The following is a 20884-nucleotide window of genomic DNA, read 5'->3' on the forward strand; positions in this document are numbered from 1 at the left end:
GCAGGTGAGAACTCTGCCCATGAGCCACCGTTGCACCGCCCCAGATTAGATTTTAAGTTACTTGAAGGCAAATAGTTAAATTCTGCCTCAAAACGAGATCGGGTTTAGTAATTGTATGATTAAGGGCATAAACTTCGGTTCTCTCATCTACAAACTGGAAACAATAACAGCATCTACCCCATTAATTTGTAGAGGCATTATAAGAGAATGCAAGTCAACTGCATTCTCTTGGTAATTGTTGCCTATTATGTTTACTTCCTCTATCCCTCAAACAAAAGCCTTACATGCAGGAGACATTCAAATCTGTTTGTTGGTTGGCTGTGCTAATACATTCATACATTAGCATTACCTGTATGTGGAGGACTAATGTGATGAACTGTGAACTAGTAGTGCTTAAAAAGCCCTGGATTACCAATACAAGGCAACCCCCCCCCCGTCATTTAATTATTCCTGTCCCAACGGAACCTTCTGCGATGCTGAGAATGTACTATAATTCGCACTGTCCAATTCGGCAGTCACATGTGCCTACTGAGCGGGTGAAATATGGCTAACACGACTGAGAAACTGAAAATTTCAATTTATTTAATAACCTCAAGCGACCAGCGCCTACCGGACTGGACACGGCAGCTCTGCAACTCGCCTGAACCCAACAGCAACGTCGGAATCCACCTGTGCCACCTTTTTCACGCGCGGAGGAACTTTCGTTATCTAAGTGGTAACGCTCCCCGATTCACTGCTCCCAACCCTTTTCCCTTCAGCTGCTGCACGTGTTCACAGTGAAACGCCAAGAACTGGGATGAGAAACAGTATCCATAAAAAACCAACAGCTCTGAGTCAGGACAGTGAGTCAAACATTAAGCGACATGAAATCACCCAACAAATACACTCGTCGCGTCCCTGCCTCGCGGAGGACCGTCTCGCGCGGCAGATAAGAACACACACAGGCCTCTGCAGCAGGCGTGCAACCACGTGAGCGGCGCCGAGCAAGGACTGGCGCCGCCCCCGTCACGCCGAAACCCAGCCGAGGCCGCTCCGCCCTCCTCCCCCGCCGTCACGGCTCCGCACGCCAAGTCAGGCGCGGCCCGTCCCTCTCCCCAACCATAACACGACACCAACCCAGACAGCGGTCCCCCCCCCCCCCAACAACACTCCATGCGCCCCCTCAAGGGAATCACGCCTCCTGTCGAATCTGCTATAACCCGACCCAGCCCGGGCTGCTGGAAACTGTGCCCACGCTGCATGGGGATCAAAGTTCCCCCACAAAATGGCGGCACGAGCCGCAGAAGCCAACCACAGAGATGCCCGCCTTCCGCGGGGAGAGCGCACGCTGCTGAGGGACTGCCCCACCCCCTTGCGGCCTCGCTTTCGGGCGGAGGGGGAGAGGATGCATCGCAAAGGACCCTTCTAGGAAAACAGCGAGTCGTCTCCGTGGTGCCGGGTCCTCCGAGCTGGGTCACGTGGCTGGGGAAAGCTGCCGCGGAGGCGGGGGGAGGAGAAAGGGGCGGGAGGCCCGAGGGATAGCTGAAGACCCGGCGACCGCCGAGTTGTCATGGAGCCGCGGGGCCGGGCTCGCGCATGCGCCACCTTGCCCTCGGGGCCGGTCGCGGAATTGAGACCCCGGCCCTAGGTGAGAAAGGGTGGGTTGGGCGCGAGCATACCAGGGATGGGTGGGGGCGGGGAGGCAGGGAGCAGGGGATGGCGCGACGGGGGAGGGTTTGTGGGAGGAGCGTAAGGAAAGGAGGTGGGAGCCGGGAAGAGAAGAAGGGAAACGAGGTAGGCGAAAGGGAGAGCCGGGGCTTTAGGGGGACAGAGGGGCGAAGCTGGGGAACAAGGGATGGTGCATCCTTCCCTCCATGTAGTTGGTTCGTTTTGCTGTGAGGGGGCGGGGACTGCGCGAGAGGGAATCGAGGGAGAGGCGGGGGCTGTGTGTGTTTGTGGGAAGGGGTCTTCTGTAAGGAATTGGTGGAGGAGTTGGTTAGGGCTGATTTAGCCCTGGGGTCCCCAGCCAACCGGTTCCCTGGCGGGCCCAGAGCCCGGAGGCCTGCAGAATATGAGCCGAGAGGCAGGGAATGAGTGAGTGGGCACGGAGCCGGCAGCAGGGTGAGGGACCTGCAGTTTGGGGTGGGAGCAGTGGCCCGTTCTGGGCTCCCGGCACAGGTGTACTGTCTTTTTAGAGACCTACTGTCACCCACTTTGTTGGGTATTTTCCCTGGGTAGCCAGCTTGCCGGGCGTGGCGCCAGGGGTGAAGGAGGGGCTGGGGGAAAGCGGTCAGTGACAAGTAAGGAGTTAGTGGGTGGGTTGCGGGGAGCTCTGGTCCAGGCACAGGCCGGAGCCAGGCTCCCTGGTGTTGCCCAAGTCCTGGCAGTACACACTGCCTGGGCGTTTGTCCTGGGAGGCTGGTGGCATGCCAGTCACAGCACGGTGCTGGGGTCTGCCCAGTTCTGCCCTGCTGAGCTGGCAGGCTGGTGGGTGGCTGGAGGGGGCGGAAGCTGCCCAGCACAGATGCAGCCTGGGGTGGTAGGAGTGGGTAGGGGGCACAGTTACTGCGAACCCTCTGGAAGCAGGGGATTTGAAGAAGTTCTCTAATCTGACTTCTCTGTAAAAGGGGAGAACAGAGTCACCAATACCTGGTTCCCAAAATAGAAAACTGGATGTAACCAGGGTTCAGGATCTTTTACATGTGTTAGCAGCCAAGTTCCATTTTTGAGAATGGAAATGGATCCAAAGGGAAAGATGAATATTTGAGATTTAGGTAGATGGGTTCCCCCCATTAAAATACAGAGACATTCCTCAGAATGGTATCTCCAGACATTCGGATCAAGAGAAAATAACTTTCTAGAAAACCTAGAAATAGATTTATCATTCTAATTGGGATTACTCTTGGTTTACTGGAGGTTGAGGTCTTTATTTTCTATAGTCTTATTGCTTTATTATATTTAAGCCTCTGCTTGGGCTTTATTAACCTTACACCTCTCTGTCCATGCACACATGTTATACACGTGACACATTTTCAAGGAAACTTGAGCTCACAGGGAAGTTGCCAGGTGTCTATAAAAGGAGCAATCTGAGAGCAGCATTTCAGATCTTTTCCTTGTAATCCTTGGGTCTCCTTTTTATCGTAAGGATAATATGGTGGGTTTAAGCCTGTGTAACTCCGTTTAGTTTGATTGATCAGCTTACCCCCAAGTCCTGGAGGAGTGGTTTCATCTTAAAATATGGGATCAGTCTGTTTCCTGCAGGGGACCAGACCTGGAAGTTAGGTTTTGAGGTGATCATGGTGTTTGGAAGTTCAGAATCTTGACTTTCAAGCTGTTTGAATTTTGGTGACAGCTTAGCTGTAAAGGCTGTCAGAAAGACTCAGCAGGACAGAAGATTTGTTGAAATTTATTCTGTCCAGTGCCTCCCATGTCTTGTGTGCCTATCAACTGTTGGAGCTGATTTTGTAACAAGGAAAAAATAACCCTTGAGATTGAGGAGACACGTAATTAGACCGCAAAGTAAAAAGTACAGAAATGGAAATAAGAGCCAATGCTATGGCACACCTAAATTATACTTATTAATTATAGGACTTTGGCATTTTATATTATATTTATTATTATTTATATTTATATATGAACTTATGTATTTATTGATTAAATTTACATTATGAATTTTATTGTGTTCTATGCCCTCTGGGTATCTTTTGGAAAATATGCTACGTGTACAATTATAAGAGGCTCAATTAGGGTCAATTTCGACGGTTTTTGGAATTTAATTGGGGTCCTTCGAAAGCAGAGTTGGCACATGAGGAGCTGAGATTTTTATTAAGCAGTGTTAGTGGCTTTCAGCCTGTACCAGGAATTAGAAATGACACCCAGGATAAAAGCTTAGTAACCCATTTTCAACTTATGAGCATCTAACTTCCCTAAGGAGGAAAAAAAAGTCAAGCAACTTCTTGAGGTTGTCAGAACCTGGGTTTGAGAGCATCCGTGGTAAATGCCATCCTTCTGTCTGCTTGTCCCCTGTCAAGGCCTCATATGGTACTTTGAAGCCTGGATGTGTTATTCCTTGGCTTATTGACATCCTCAGTGCCACTCCCAGGAGGGAAGTGCCTCTCCTCTCCCAGAGAAGAAAGGTGGAGGTGGAATGTAACCCTTCATCTCCCTCTTGCTTGAACATCCCTGAGACATTAAGGAATAGTGCTGCTTAAAGACAACTTAATTTAGGATAGGGACTTTTATATTTTTAATCACTTTCACGTCCAAAATAGTCAATTTACCATTCTAAAGTAGATTATGCATTCATTATTTCCAACTACAGCCAGTTTCCCAGGATCTCGCATTTTTGCATCCTTTTTCCTTTTAATGTATTTGCCAACATTTCAGTATTTTGATTCCAGTCAATATTATTCCGTACATTTTCTTTGAGCCAGAAGAAATTTCTGTAGTTCTGTTCACTATATTTACTAAGAGTAACAAGACCTTTTTCATTTTCCTGTCACAAGGACTATGAATGACTAAATTGGGATGCTTCACCTAAAATATCTATTAAATAACCCATGTTTTATAAGTTAATGTGAAACTCTGTTGCATTCTTAATTAGTTGCAACTAACATGAGCTACCTTCCTCATCCAAATCAACAGTATGGTTAGACTTGAATTAATCTAAATGGCCATTCATAGGCCACATCCACTTCCGTTTTAAAGAATGCCTCCAGTTCACTTTTGGACACTGTTATTCGCAAGAAAATGCAACTATGCACATATGTTGCATCTCACACAAAAGGATCCTGGTTTGATTGAAAATAAAACAGTTTTTATTTTACATTAAAAGATTAAACATTTTAAACTTTTCTTTTTTATTGGGCCATCCACTTCATAGCCACCCAGTATCTTATAGCTGCCATTCTTGGGTAGCTCTAGGGGCCTTCCTGCAGTGGAAGGAATGTTCTCAGCCTCTGCCAGCCCTTCAGTAGACTTGTCTCATTCTTTGCACAGTTATCCTAGTTCTGGACTCCTATGGACTAGCTGTATTTCACTGGGGCAAATATAGGCTTTTCTTCTGGGCTCCCTACTTGTATATGTTTCTCTCTACCTAGCGTCTCCACTTGAATGACCCTCCATCACTTCGGACTATACATGGCTCAAATTGAACACTAGCCATCCCCTGCCCCCTCAAGTCTCTTCCCCCCTTCTTGGACCCTCTAGCTTAGGAAATGGTACCACCCTGTACTTCTCACATATAAAAATCAGATCGTATTATATCTACCTTCTAAATATGTCTCCAATCTGTTCACTTCTTTCCCTCTCCACTGCCACCCCCATAATTTACCTGGACTGTTATAGTAGCATCCGAATGTTCTCAGTGACACTCTTGCTTGTCTCCAATCCAGTCTCAGCCCAGCATCCAATCACTGTTCTGATTAAAAGTCTTCTGTGGCTCCCCATTCCTCTTAAGTTAATATCCAAAGTCTTTAACGTGGATTACAAGGCACTGCCTTGCTGCCCCTTACTTACCTCCCTAGTGTCTTTGCATAGCATCCTGTCCCCTCAGCTCTGCCCTCCAGCTTCACTGGCCTTTCATCTTTTTGAACGGGCAGAGGTCCTTGCTCCCGTCAGGCTCCACACTGTCTGGAATGTACCTCCACACCCCATCCCTCCCCCTTCACCTGACTGACTCCTACTAACTCCTTCCCATCCTGCAGATCCTGCCTACATGTCACTTCTTTAGGATAGCCTTCCCTTCACAGGACCCTCCCATCAGCCCACCCCCCAACACACACACATTTTATAGCTCTTATCAAAATAATAATTTTGTGATTACTTGTTTAATGTCTGTCTCTCTCCCTGGACTCCCAGTTCCAGGAAGATAGGGACCATGTCTGTCTTGTTCACAGTATATCCTAGTCCTGGCACAATGCCTGATTCATAGTGGGCACTTGATAAATAGCTGTAAATGGTTAAATGTAACCTGTCTGAGCCTCAACATCCTCCTCTGTAAAATGGAATTGCAACTGAGGAGGTCATCAGGAGGCCCTAGTGAGAGAACAGTCACAGTGATGATATGAACTCACCTTTTATATAACCCGAACACATTATTATGTATATCTTACGTCTGCATCAAAGTGCTTTTCAGGCCAGAAAAGTAGCATACATTTATTAGGAGTTGTTTTTACTCTGTTCGTTACCTCATCCAAAGAAGTAAGAGGTTAATTGAGAAACTACACTGTGGGAGGTGGCAGTACTAGGTCACATCCATGCCAGTATGTACCTGGAACCAGACCTCAGCCCAGCAGTGTAACCTCTCCTGTCTTCAGGGTTGAGAATGAGTTGACTTGGTTACGCATTCCAAAAAGCCTAATAAAACGTGCCTTTGTTAGCAGTTTACAAAGCCTCCAGTGAGTGGTTTGTGTGTCTTGAATCTGTAATGGTATTAGAGGGCAGCGAGAGGACTGTGCCTCTGCTGTTGGGTGGAAACCATCCTACTGTTTAGTCAACTTAAGCCTTTGTCAGCGGAGACTTCAGAGATCTAGTGGCTATAGGCAAGGCCAGTTTTCTTTGCCTTTCCTTGTCTCCTCACCCTGTGAATCACCTGTTTCAGCCCTCAAGGCAATGACTTCTTATGTAATTGTTGTTTTCCAGATGAAAAGAGTATTGATGAATCCACTTCCAGCCCAGTAGAACATGGAAAGGAAAAACCCATCCAGAGAGAACCCCAGAAGACTCTCGGCCAAACTAGGCAAAGGGACAGAAATGGAAAAAGTGGCTCGTCAGCTCGGCATGGCAGCTACTGAGTCGGATAAGGATTCTGGATTTTCAGGTTTAAAGCACTGTATCCTTTCTATATCATAATGAATGATTTGCCTGAAAAAAAATTTCCTTCCCAAAACTCATTTGGGTGATAAAGGATTGAAAACTTTCATGCACAGGATAAAGAACTTATCTCTTAAAGTGGTCATTCTGATGCCATATGGCAGGTTGCTGGTCACTAAAGGGTTAGTTCTAAAAGAATGATTGGACATCTTTTCTCAGCTTTAAATATTTCTTTAAACACTTTCTACAGTTGCAAGTAGTTACTGGGGGAAAAAAACACTTTTAAGTACTTATAATTCTGTTGTTTTGGCTCCTTTTGCATAGGAGTAGTTATATTGCAGGGGGAAAAAATTACAGCTTGCTGTCACCATGTAACAAATTGGAAGGCTGTCAGTTAAACAAAAGTAGAATATAATTTAAGATAACTTTTTTTGCTAAGGAAGTAATTTTGCTGAGTTTAAAAACATTTTCCCTCACACTACATTCATCTGGAACCTGTGCATTGGTGTATTTTAGACTATGAACCACCTGGCCCTATTACAAAGAGACAAGAGAGTAGAAGGATCAGTTTTCCTTACTAGTTTGCCTTAAATCTTACCTGGAAACACTTGCTGCAAATTCAGGAAATTGTTTAATGTTGTGCTTAGGTCCTTTTTTAGTTTTCAGGTCTGGGGATAGTGATTTAAATATGCTTTTAATGTAAAACAGTTTTGGCCCAGGGATGCAAAGGGGAAACACCAAGAGATCCTGGCTAGGTTAGCATCCTGAGAGTAGAGCCCTCCCTAAGAAAGGATTTATATTATCTAAGCTCACAGAGACTGATCAATCACTCTTGTTGATTTATTAATTTATAGTGAGAAATGCAGCTGTCAGGAAAACTAGAACTCTCTCATTTTAAGATTAGTATATTTTGTCCCTGTAGGCATTCTGCATGAGAAACCAAATTATAAATAGACTTTTGCTTGGAGAGGAACATAGCACCAATCAGGGGATTAGAATAAGAGGAATTGATTGCCCCTGGCTAGTACCAGGACAGTCTGGGAAGTGCAAGCCAACTGGTAGCCCTTTGGGTTTTCCTTCTCTATCTCTCAGCCTTGTTTCCTAAACTTGCTTCATCATAAGGTTCATCTGAAGTTTTTGTTGAAACTTCTGATCACCAGGACCCCCTCCTCTGGAGATTATGACTTAGGTCTGGGAGAGGGTCTGGAGTCTGGGTTTTTAAAAAGGGTCTCTGATAATTCTAATCAGGCAGGTTTGGGAAACATTGCAAGACCAATATCTTTTTTTCCTTTAATATCAGGTTTTTTTCTGTAACTTTTTCCATCTTGTGAAGGTAGTACATGCTCATTGTAGAAACTTAGAAATTCAGAAAAGTACAATGGAGAAAATTAAAATTACTCATAATTCTAATACCCTTTATTCCTAATACTGTTGGCATTTGTTCCTTCTCCTTCCAACATGACTTCAACTTTGAGAGTCAGCCCACTTGTTTTGTAGAATGTTTCACAATCTTGAAATTTTTCTGATCGTTTCCTCATTCTCTTTGTGGTGGTACTGTAAAAAATATTGTGCTTTTTGTACAGTATTTGTCTTTTTGTGTCTGTCTTATTTCATTCAACATGATGTCTTTAAGGTTCATCTATGTTGCAGCATTCATCCAAACTTCATTCATCTTTTTGGCTGAATAATACTCTATTGCATGTATATTCCACATTTTGTTTATCCAGTCACCTATTGTTGTACACTTGGCTTTCTTCCACCTCTTGGCTATTGCAAATAATGCTTCTATAAACATTGTTGTACAAATATCTGTTTAAGTCCCTGCTTTCACTTCTTTTGGTCATACACCAAGAAGAGGATTGCTGGGTCATATGGTAATTCTATTTCCAATTTGCTGAGGAGCCATCAAACTGATTTCCATAGTGGCTGTTCTACATTGCCATCAGCAATGTATAAGGGTTCCTATTTCTCCAGTCCTTGATGGCACTTATTCTTTTCTGTTTTTAAAATTATAGTCATCGTAGTGTGCGTGAGTGCTATCTCACTGTGGTTTGGATATGCATTTCTCTGATGCCAATGATTTTGAGCATCTTTTCTTATGTAGACTGACCATTTGAATATCTTCTTTAGAGAAATGTCTACTCAAGTCCTTTGCTCATTGTTTAATTGGGTTGTCTTTTTGTTGATGAGTTATATGCATGCTATTATATGACCTTGCTTATATGAAATAACCTAGAAGAAGCAACTTTCATTGAGACAGGTGGTAGTTTATAAATTACCAGGGGGTGGGGTGTGAAGCAGGACAGGAAAAGGAAGTTATAGCTTGATAGGTGTGTAGTTTCTTTTTAAGGTGATGGAAAAGGAGGGGTAATGAATGTCAGTGATGGTAGCACAATATTGTGAATATAATTAATATGACTGAATTGTACACTTGAATGTGGTTAAAATAAGAAATTTTACGATCTGTCTAGGTTACTACAATAAAAAGTTAAAAAAAAAAGTATCATACTATTCCAACATAAGGTGGTATTGAAAGTAATCAGAACACACTATGCACCAGCAAATGACCCTAGTGAATGCCCCTAGCCACTCCCGGACCAGGAACCAGTGACTTTCTCACTGCCTGAATTATCATTCCACTTACCTTGGAGTATGATGAAATTTGCAAAACCAAGGTAGCATTTTCCATTTTAATTATTTTCCTAACTTTTTATTTTGAAAAATTTCAAACCTATAGAAAAATGAATAAACACCCCAAATATATTTCAGATTCTTTGATTGTTATAATTTTACCATATTTGCTTTAACTCTCTCTACACACACACTGTATAGAGACAGTCTAAATCATTTGAAAGTAATTTGCAGATACTTGGTTTTCATCTTTAGATATTTGAGTGTGTCTCCTAAAAACAGGAAATCTTTGATATAACTACAGTTATCATACCTAGGAAATTTAACATGGATACAGCCCGTATTCAGATTTTTCCCACTGTTCCAGTAGTGTTCTTTATAGCTGTTTGTCTTTTTGCCTATTTGTTTTGGATCCAGGATCCAGTTGAGGATTGTGCATTGCATTTTACTTGTCCTTTCTTTTTAGTCTTCTTTAGTATGGAACAGCTTCTTTCTTTCCTCTTTTTTCCATGACATTAACAACTTTGAATGAGTCAGGCCAGTTGTCTTGTAGAATGTCCCCCAATATGAATTTTTCTGGCCCCTCATTATTAGAATCAGAGTAAACCTTTTTTTTTTTTTTTTTTTTTGGCTTTAAGCTGTTTATAAAATGCAAAGTCATTTTTTTTTTTTTTTAGCATTTCAAACCAAATTTATTTTAACATTTGTTCCCCCTATTATTTATTTTTATTCCATATGTTCTACTCGTCTTTTGACAAAGTAGATAAAAGGAGCATCAGACACAAGGTTTTCACAGTCACACAGTCACATTGTGAAAACTGTATCATTATTCAATCATTCTCAAGAAACATGGCTACTGGAACACAGCTCTACATTTTCAGGCAGTTCCCTCCAGCCTCTCCATTACATCTTGAATAACAAGGTGATATCTACTTGGTGCATAAGAATAACCTCCAGGATAACTTCTCGACTCTGTTTGGAATCTCTCAGCCATTGACACTTTGTCTCATTTCCCTCTTCCCTCTCTTGGTAGAGAAGGTTTTCTCAATCCCTTGATGCTAAATCTCAGCTCGTTCTAGGGTTTTTCCCAATCCCTTGATGCTGAGTCTCCGTTCATTCCAAGATCTCTGTCCCACGTTGCCAGGAAGGTCCACACCCTTGGGAGTCATGTCCCACGTAGAGAGGGGTAGGGTGGTGAGACTGCTCGTTGTGTTGGCTGGAGAGAGGGGCCACATCTGAGCAACAAAAGAGGCTCTCTTGGGGGTGACTCTTAGGCCTAATTTTAAGTAGGCTTGACCTATCCTTTGTGGGGTTAAGTTTCATATGAACAAACCCCAAGACTGGGGGCTCTGCCTATAGCTTTGGTTGTCCATACTGTTTGTGAGAATATCAAGAATTCAACTTGGGGCGGGCCGCGGTGGCTCAGCGGGCAAAGTGCTTGCCTGCTATGCCGGAGGACCTCGGTTCGATTCCCGGCCCCACCCCATGTAACAAAAACGGAGAAACAGAATACAATAAAACAAGAAAATGTTTAAAAATGTTTCCCTTTCCTCCTTCCTTCCTTCCTTCTATCCTTCCTTCCTTCTCTCTGTCTTTCCTTTAAAAAAAAAAAAAAAAAAAAAAAAAAAAAAAAAGAATTCAACTTGGGGAAGTTGAATTTCTCCCCGTTCTCACCACTCCCCAAAGGGGGCTTTGCAGATACTTTTCCATTCACTGATCAAATCACTCTGGGATTCATCGGGGCATCACTCTGGACAAACCAACATAATCTCATGTCCTACCTGAGATTCCAAGTACTTTTGGCGTTCAATCAGACTATCTACAAAAGTTATATTAGGAAATGCACTAGTCAAAATATTAATTTTCTACCAAATAAACATTTTTTGCTTTAGTCAGAGTAAACATTTTTGACAAGAATGCTGCACTGTTGATGTTATACCCTTCCCAGGACAATACATAAGGAGACTCATAGTCTGTTTTATTCTTGGTGATGGTCCAGTGATCACTTGATTAAGGAAGTGTGTGCCGCATTTCTTTGTAATTAATAAGTAATCTGTTGGATGATACTTTGAGATTGTGTGAACATCCTGTTCCCCCACAAACTCTTCATTCATTGGTTTTAATATTCATTGATGACCCTTTCCTGAATCGGTTAAAACCTCGGTGGCTTAAAGATGGTGATTTTTGAATTCATTGTTCATTTATTAGCTGGTATTCTTCTGTAAAGAGTTGCTTCACCTCCCACCCCTTTTTTGAGCATCACAATGGGTGCATAGCATTCTTTTGCAATTCATTTTGTCAATACATTAACTTTATTATTCTTTTTGATACTCAAATTGTCCCAAATCTGGCCAGTGGGAGTCCCTTCTAGCTAAGTTTATTTTAACATGTGTTCCCTTTATTATTTATATTTAATTCATATGTTTTACTCATCTGTCCATACCATAGATAAAAGCATCAGACACAAGGTTTTCACAATCACACAGTCACATTGCAAAAGCTATATCATTATACAATCATCTTCAAGAAACATAGCTACTAGAACACAGCTCTACATTTTCAGGCACTTCCCTCAGCCTCTCCAATATACCTTAACTAAAAAAGGTGATATTTATATAATGCATAAGAATAAACTCCAGGATAACCTCTTGAGTGTGTTTGAAATCTCTCAGCAATTGACATTTTATTTTGTCTCATTTCTCTCTTACCCCTTTTGGTCGAGAAGGTTTTCTCATTTCCTTGATGCTGAGTCCCAGCTCATTTTAGGATTTCTGTCCCATGTTCCCAGGAAGGTTTACACCCCTGGGAGTCATGTCCCATGTAGAGAGGGGAAGGGCAGTGAGTTTGCTTGTCATGTTGGCTGAGAGAAAGAGGCCACATCTCACCAACAAAAGAGGTTGTCTGGGGGTGACTCGTGCCTGATTTAAGTAGGCTTAGCCTATCCTTTGCGGGGATAAGTTTCATATGAACAAACCCCGAAATTGAGGAATCGGCCTATTGCTTTGGTTGTCCCCATTGCTTGTGAGAATGTCAAGAATTCTCCACATGGTGAAGTTGAATTTTCCGTCTTTCTCACCATTCCCCCCAAGGGGACTTTGCAAATACTTTTTTAGTCACTGTTCAAATTACTCTGGGATTTATCAGGGCATCACTCTGGACAAACCTACAAAATCTCATGCCATACTCAAGCCATCAGTAATTTTTTAAAAGCTTCTCTGGAGAATGTCTTTCGGTGACACAATCTTCCTCTAAGTTGGTGAAAGTGCAATTTAATTTAAATTACAATCACATTCCAGTCCTGCCTCTTCCAAATTACTCTGAGATTCTTGATAAGTATTTTGGATATTCCCAGACTCCTCAACAGCAGATTTGCAGTAGTCTCTTGGTTTCTTCCACAGATAGTTAATCACGCCCTTTTTGTATGGATTTTATGTAGCACAACCCTACTTTCTTCCCCTTGGAGGTCTTGGAGAGCATCTTGCGATCCCCCGTTGTGCAGCATCCCCAGTAGGCACACTCAGCATGCACTTAGGATGCCAACAAGAGGTACTTAAAAGGATGGGTGTTGGGAAGAGGAGAGGAAGAACAAGGAAAGAAAAATTTTTATCTTTAGCTTTGATGAATTTAGCCAGAATTTTACAATAGGAAAATTTAGGAAGAAACCCTTTTAATTTCAGCCTAGATATAAATCCTGAGGTTTACAGATTATTTTTATTTTTATTATTATAATTACATGTTATATTGCCCAGAGTAGTACACAGTCTTATTCTGCCCTGTCACATGCTTCCCTCCCCTTCAAAAACAGATTTTTGACAGTAAAGAACTAGAAGCAGTCCTTTAGGCTGTGGTGCAGATTACTTTCACGTGAACTCTAATTGGCAAAGACAGGCTTTTGCTACTAAGAGATTTAGAAAGGAAATCAGGCTATCCTGGGGCAGAGATACTTAAACTATTTTATTATTTTTTTTTGGAGGTGGGAATTCTGGATCCCATTGAGAATCTGATGAAAGCAAAAGCCCCTCTCCTCAGCAGAATGCACAGAATCACATATCACAAATGTGGCATTCAATTTCGAGAGGTCCTAGCTCCCTGGGAGCTGGGTTAAGAGCCCCCAGCCCAGAGCGAAAATAAATCACCATTCTTTTGCCCGCCAGATGGAAGCTCAGAATGTCTGAGCTCCGCAGAGCAGATGGAGTCCGAGGACCTGCTGAGCGCCTTAGGCTGGAGCGAAGACAGGCTGGGGCAGAACTCCAAGACTGTAAACAATGCCTTCCCTACGCTGTCCCCCATGGTCATCATGAAGAACGTGCTGGTCAAACAGGTGAGGAAGACTGCTCGCTCCTACAGGCTGTGCGCATTCAGGTTTCTGAGCTTTCTTTGTCCCCAGGCTCGTCCTCTCTGCCAAGGAGAGATTTTAGAAACAGACCACTAGAACTACAGTGATGCGAGCTTCCTGCCCCAGGAAGAGGATGTCACCTTTCAACTATTGATACTGTTTTAAAAACGAATACAAGAATCCCAGCATGTATTCTCATTTTGTGACAGTAGATTTTTATTTCCATATCCACAGTCCAAAGGGATCCCAGAATGCTGTAGTCATATATAAAGGGCCCAAGCATAAATGTCATTACTTCAGTAGTGCATTCTAATACATGGCAGTGTTTAGGACAAATGCAAAAGAATCTCTTTTTATCTTGAATTACCCCAGGAATCTAGAAATATAGGATGCATTTATTGGTTTCAGAGGTAGAGACAATTTCCGTGTATTTTATGTCACGTTCTGAGAATGTTCTTAGTAATCAGCCAAAGCCATGTCATAAGTGACGAGAAGCTCCTTGTTTTAGATTTGATTATACTGGCAGGTTCCACACAGCATATTGCAGAGTTGAAGAATATTTGAGCTTTATTACATAACAATGCCTATTATGTGATTATTGTGTAGATTTGGAAGAAAAGAAGACTTAGATGAAAATCGAAGCTAAGCTCCAGCATGTGAAACAGGACTCGATTGTACAAACTTGGTTCAATTAGAATAGAGAAGTCTGAGAAATAGAGATGTTGATTTAACCCAAAGAACATTTAACCTTACCCTGCTTTACAATGAAAACATATCCCAGTTCCCACCTGGGTCCATTGATGAAGCTGCTTGAAAGGAAGTGGTGGGTGGAATTTGGCTTTATGGAGTTGACCTTCCCACCTTAGATAAAAGGTTAGAAGAACATGGCTGACATCCGACAGGTAATAGTAACCTCTTAAACTTTACCAAGTTATTTCTGTGGAACAGAAACTGATTTTCAACAAGATAGCCAGATGCGTTTGGAAGAGGATTTTAGAGAGTTTTGCTTGGCAAATCACATGTCAGCTGGAAGTATATCTCTCCTTATTGAAATGAAAATAGTGAACAAAGACAGGACATGGAGCCCAAATGAGATCGTTCTGGCCCCACCAGTGCTGTGGCAGCTTCTCCTGGGTTTCCTTTCTCCTGCCTCTTTACCTCCCTCCCTTTCTCTCTGTCTCTCTTGACACTCTCATGTCTGTGTTTATATCCCTTCTTTGTCACAGGCTAGGCTGGCAGCTCCAGAAGGCTGAGAACAGCCCACAGTTGAGGAGTGAGTAGGCTTTTCCAGCAGAACCACATTCTTCCTGATAAAGATTGGCCAGGACAGCTGCTGGGCTCAGGAGACAGGCGTCTTGGGGGTGGGCTGGCCCACTGCATTAGTTTAGAGCATTTTTTTTAACATGAAAATAATTCTAAAACTAAAATAATAATGTACTTTTTTAAAGCCCTGCCTGTTGTATAGTGTCTTGATTATTGCTACTTGATTTGAGGTGTTTTTTTCCCCTTAGAGTCTGATTCCCTTTCTGCCATGCACTGTGTGATCTCGCACACAGTTACCCAACCTCCTCGGACCTCAGTTTCCTCACCTTAACGTGAAGGCTCTATGCGAAATGATTCCAAGATCCTGTCCAAGTTTCACATTTTGTTCCATTCCCTCTGATGATTGCAACATGAATAGTACAATTTGCAAAACCTCATAATTAGAACTAATAAGATAAGTATCGCTTAGGACAGTGAGCAAAACAAAAGCATTGGGAAGAGCAGTCTGGTAAAATCCTTTTGGGAAGGCAATGGACTGGATATTTTTTGGATCCGCTTGCATTGTAGGTTAACCCTTAGGACTGAAGTTTTGCTTCTGACTGAGCTAGTCTAGACTGATCTCTACTTTGAAAGATCCCTGAGATTTTGGATCTGCTCTGACAGGGAAATGTGGCTTTGGATCCTACTCTTGCTTGCCTGGATAGATCACAGGATATATCTGAACACCAAGAGGAATCCAGAGCAGACTCTCTCCAGATCGTCCCAGCCTTAGTATGAGAACTGGAGATGAGTAGTTGTCGGCCTACAGTTCCTATTCCAGCAAACAAGAAGCTGAAATGTATGTGAAATGTCCATGTATGTGGGGGGGAAGATAGTCCATAGCTTTCTTTACATAAGTGAGTCCATGACCTGCCTAGGAGAAGAATCTCTGCCAGGCTCTCTTTCTGCTTATAATACGTTTATAATTTTGGGACCAGCTTGGAAATGGACTAGCTGTTAAATGTTGTAGACACGTGGCCATGCCCTTCTTTATTAGACTTCCCTTTAAATCAGTACTTAAGGAATCAAAATCTGTAATTGAAAAGTCATATAGCAAAGGTTAAGACGAGTTTTAGAATTGGACAGAATGGAATCTTAGTTCCATCACTTGATAGCTCTGTGATTTAAGTTTCTAAAAGCCTCAGGTTCCTATTTATGAAATAAAAAAATGATAACCACCTTGCAGGTTGTTATGAGGAGTAAAGGAGATAACCCGTGTAAAACGTCACACACAGAGCTAGCCTGTAGCAAGCAACCACAAATGGTAGCTATTATTATTTTGAATGGTTTTATGATAATCATGTATCTCTTAAAACAGGAACCTGTAGACTCCTGCCAGTATGCAGCTTCAAGTCAAAAGTTGGTTTTGGTAAAAGAGGCTCCAGGTGTACTATATGTAGATGGGCTTTGATGTAAAGTTATATGTATATTCTTGAAATTATCACATTTTAATTTATGTAGAGAAGTTCTACTGTCCTTATTTTTATTTCCTCCATCATGACCTTACTCTACATTACTTCACCTATCTAAAATTTATTTTTCTGAGTGATAGCACTTGAATAAAAATAGGTATTTCCTCTAGTTTTCCCTTAGGAAAAGTGAGAAAAAAGATGTGGTTTCTGACATGAATTGATTTTCAAACACCTCTTCTCCAGTCATTTTCTTGACAAGGGAAGTTCTGTATTAAAATGGTTATAAATATCTGCGGTTCTGTTTAGCCCCTTCATAAGAAGCTTCAATCACCTGTCCTTTCAGCGGGCAGTAGGTGGAATGCTGCTCTCTTCCTTTCTTTTCAGGGCAGCAGCTCATCCCAGCTCCAGTCCTGGACAGTCCAGCCCTCCTTTGAAGTGATCTCAGCGAAGCCACAGCTCTTATTCCTTCACCCAACTGTACCATCTCCTGTCAGCTCAGGCCACGCTGGGGAGAAAAAGTCAGACTCCAGGAATTACTTACCCATTCTAAATTCTTACACCAAAATAGCCCCACACCCAGGCAAAAGGGGACTTTCCCTCAGCCCAGAAGAAAGAGGAAAAAGTGGGGTACAGAAGAAAATCTGTGCCAAGAGACTGGAGCCAACCTCATCTCCCAGTGAGCCGATCAAGACTGGTGCTATGCCATCTGGCCCCTCAACTCCAGCACCCCCTAGCACCAAACTTGCTGAGGATTCAGCTCTGCAGGGTGTGCCCTCCCTGGTGGCAGGTGGAAGTCCACAGACTCTTCAACCAGTTTCCAGCAGTCACGTTGCTAAAGCTCCCAGTCTGACCTTTGCTTCTCCTGCCAGTCCTGTCTGTGCAGCAGACAGTACTCTGCATGGGTTAGAAAGCAACTCCCCCCTATCCCCACTGCCAGCCAATTACAGCTCACCTTTATGGGCTGCTGAGCACCTCTGTCGCAGCCCAGATATCTTTTCAGAGCAGCGGCAGAGCAAGCACAGGCGCTTTCAGAATACTCTGGTAGTCCTGCACAAATCTGGTTTGCTAGAGATCACTTTGAAAACCAAGGAGTTGATTCGTCAGAACCAGGCGACTCAGGTGGAACTAGACCAGCTAAAGGAACAAACTCAGCTATTTATAGAGGCCACCAAGAGCAGGGCTCCGCAGGCTTGGGCCAAGCTACAGGCATCCCTAACATCTGGGCCCAGTCATACTGGCAGTGATCTAGACACTTTCTCTGATCACCCAGACATATAGCACAGAAGGCATATTTTCCTGTTACTTGAAAGGTTCTTTTAACTCTTTTGCTGTTATTTAATCCTGTTTCCCAGAGCATAAGTGAGCGCTTTTCTTTCTAAGTTTAAGTTGTTTAGCGATTCACTTATGAAGCCACATGCCAATACCTGGCTGCTATCTTAACCAGTGGTCTATGCCCAGATTCCTTATGCCTCAATCCCACTGATGACCTCTGATTCAGTGCCCTTGAGCCCCTTTTCCTTCGCCTACAGGCACTTGGATGGGTCAAGGACAAGGCAGGAGAGATAACTGTGTAAGGCTCTTCTAGCTGTCACTTCCACCATCCCACTCACTAACCACGGTCAAGGGTCAGTGACACGGGTGAGCATGCACCTGTTGAGCCAGGGAGCAGGCAGCATAAAGGTCCCTTCGTGCATCTTCCTTTGAGTGTCTTAGTCACAGAGAAAAATAAAAGGAGGTGTGTTCGCATTCCATGAGGTATGCCAGTTGGGTGAAACCTAAAATGCTTCGAGCACAGGTTGGGCCTAGGGTGCAAGAAATTTAATCACTTAAAACTTTGTTTTCTTAAACTTGAAGGTCAAAGGGAAAGGGTAGCACTATTTGACTCATATACTTTACTCACAAGCCAGATTTCTTTTCACTTGAACTAGTAGGCAGAAGAACTGCAGGTTTTTAAAAGTGTGGGGTAGATTCGGTACCATATGGAATTGTATTTGATGAATTGATTTTATTTTTTACTTAGAGTCTGAAGAGAGTGGACATAGCCAGCATCTTCTGGTGAGGAGCTGGAAGAGTTTGGTGATTTATGCTGTTTCTCTCTCCTTTTGAAACAATTTTAAGGATAACTTTTGGTGGTTCCTAAGAGTGTAGTATAAGTTAACCCTCTACTGTCTCTTGTTCCCTGCCCTCCCCTTTTTTATGAAAAAGGAAATCAGTGATTATCATGCTTGATAAACTCTGAATTCAATAAAATCATCCTGAGGTTACAATACAGAAGTCCACAAAAAATTGGAAAACCTTTTCATTTTCATTTTCTGCTCACCTCCATAATTCTCCCTTATGGTGCAGTGGAGTGACATTGGAGCAGTCTTCTGTGTTCCTTCTACATGTTAGATATTGACAGTAAAGCCAAAGGTGTAATGTTGGTTAAGTGAAGTTCATCTAGAAATGAAAACTGTGATGAGAATTTTCAGATGATAGCACATATTGTCATCTACTCCGTTGTATAGGTAAACTTGATTTCTAAGTACTGAAATCTCAAACTTTCTTTTTATCCTCTCATTTAAAAATTTCATCCTCCAGAAAAGCTTTGTACTTTACAATTACTTTAATAAGGAGCTCTGTATAACCGGCCCATCTTTTTCTGCAAGGAAAATGTTCTTGAAGTTAATGACCATATTGACCAGGTAGTCATAACTCTAACATAGTTTTAAAAGTGTAAGACTTCACACCAGCTACACTTTGTTCTCAAACATGGGCAATTTGAATATGATTGTTTCAGAAATAAAAACTGTAGATTCTCCTGATCAGTGCAAAATTATTACTGCCGTTTGCTTTCTGAAAGAATTTTTAAAATCAGAGGAAAAGTGTGTTTCAGAAGACTCGGCTCCCTTGAATCTTTTTTCTCTTGGCCCACTCCCTTTGCCTCCCCTGCATCTGTGTGGTACTCGAGCTGCTCTACTCTGTGCACCATGCTAGGAAGCTTCCTTTTTGGCAGATTAGTTTGGCAGGCAGACTATAGAAACAGGTGCATTCAGAACAGTCTGGGCACCAGTCATGAGTCTTACTGAGTGTCAAAAATCTGAAAACACTCACTGAGAACCAAATTTATTCCATCAGAAAAATGCTTTGTGGAGATATAAGCCTCTTGGACCCTCCGTCCTAGATTAAGGCTGGCATTTCTCTTCCTGTCATGGTAAAAGATGATGAAAGCTGTCATCGATCCTCACTGCCGAGTGGCAGGGAGAAGCAGCACCACCCCGACTTCCCTCTGACCTGGTGAGTCCGTGCTGAAAGTCTGTGTAGGCTGTCAGCATGGGTATTCTCCTAGTGGAGCTGTAAGCAGATGAAGCTAACTAGAGACGCTAGATCTTGGAAGGAAAAATCACTTGAGGCCCGCCGACATTTGGAGCTGGAAGCCAGATTGGCAAATGAAGGAACCTCGGGGTTGACCAGAAAGATCTCCACTGGTTGCATAGGCTGTAAGTAGTGATGGTTTCGGCAATGCATGGTTCAATCTGATATGAAGTACTGTGGCAGAGCTACCATTTGCTGAAAGTGGGAAGCCATTCTTAGCTCAGAACAACCCTGAAAAGAACATTTGGTAGATTTTGTGGGCAATATTGAGGCACATTTAGAAAAAACTGCTTATTGAGTTAGTTATGGGAATGAAGTTTAATGACATTTGTAATTTATTACACTCTCTTGGCTTTTTAAATTATAGTGTTGTCTGACTTTTCTTCTCTACTGTGGTTCTTTGAAGCAGAAAAGTAACCCTCGTGCATATATTGAAGTGTTTTTCCAGCTATGAATTCTGTAGGGTAGAAATTTATTTTCCAAATGTGAGTTCTTTTGCAAAAGTATGAAGTTTTGTAGAAATTGACTGTGAAATGTCAGAGAGAAATAAAAGTCGCTAAACTGAAAACTATTTGGCCTTTTTGCTTTGTAACTGCTTAAAAAATACCCAGAGAAATCTAGAGTAAATATGTGAATTGATTTAATTTTCATACATACATCCTCTTCTCATTTGGGAATGTTGGGATTAGATACTGAACTCGTGAAAATTAATTGTTCTGATGTCCACCCGTGTGCGTTTGCAAGGAAATGCAGGCAAGTCTTCAAGCAAATGAATGGTTGTTCCCTGGAGTCTTGGAGGATTATATTGGGTAGACTGGGAGGAAGGGGAGGAAAATACATCCCAGTGATTTCTTCCATGTGATCTGAACACTTCCACAAATCAAATTTTTTTTTATCATTCCGTTCTACGTATATAATCAGTAATTCTCAATAACATCACATAGTTGCATATTCATCATTTCTTAGAACATTTGCATCAATTCAGAAAAAGAAATAAAAAGACAACCAAAAAAGAGATAAAACAATAACAGAAAAAAAAGATTATACATACCATACC

General features: G+C 42.4%; 1 protein-coding gene across 2 annotated transcripts; it reads left to right on the forward strand.

Annotated features, from left to right (window-relative positions):
• Positions 1-1499: 1499 nt before the first annotated feature.
• Positions 1500-20398, forward strand: CIPC (CLOCK interacting pacemaker). 2 transcript variants are annotated; one of them, XM_077123164.1, is made up of 4 exons: positions 1500-1627; positions 6622-6799; positions 13578-13744; positions 16858-20398. In XM_077123164.1, exons 2-4 carry the CDS (start codon positions 6664-6666, stop codon positions 17749-17751), a joined length of 1197 nt encoding a protein of 398 aa, XP_076979279.1. In that variant the 5' UTR covers positions 1500-1627; positions 6622-6663; the 3' UTR covers positions 17752-20398. The 2 variants fall into 2 exon arrangements, with proteins under 2 accessions (XP_076979279.1, XP_076979278.1); XM_077123163.1 differs by lacking the exon at positions 1500-1627 and adding an exon at positions 1683-1773.
• The last annotated feature ends 486 nt before the right edge of the window (positions 20399-20884 follow it).

Source organism: Tamandua tetradactyla, chromosome 12 (genome assembly GCF_023851605.1).
Source record: "Tamandua tetradactyla isolate mTamTet1 chromosome 12, mTamTet1.pri, whole genome shotgun sequence".
Lineage (NCBI taxonomy): Eukaryota > Metazoa > Chordata > Mammalia > Pilosa > Myrmecophagidae > Tamandua > Tamandua tetradactyla.

Bases quoted from the DNA above. Each gene is read 5' to 3' on its own strand.
- CIPC (XM_077123164.1), top strand. From the start codon at position 6,664: ATGGAAAGGAAAAACCCATCCAGAGAGAACCCCAGAAGACTCTCGGCC. The intron at 6,800-13,577 runs GTTTAAAGCACT...TTTGCCCGCCAG, and splicing joins TAAGGATTCTGGATTTTCAG to ATGGAAGCTCAGAATGTCTG. The intron at 13,745-16,857 runs GTGAGGAAGACT...CTTTCTTTTCAG, and splicing joins AGAACGTGCTGGTCAAACAG to GGCAGCAGCTCATCCCAGCT.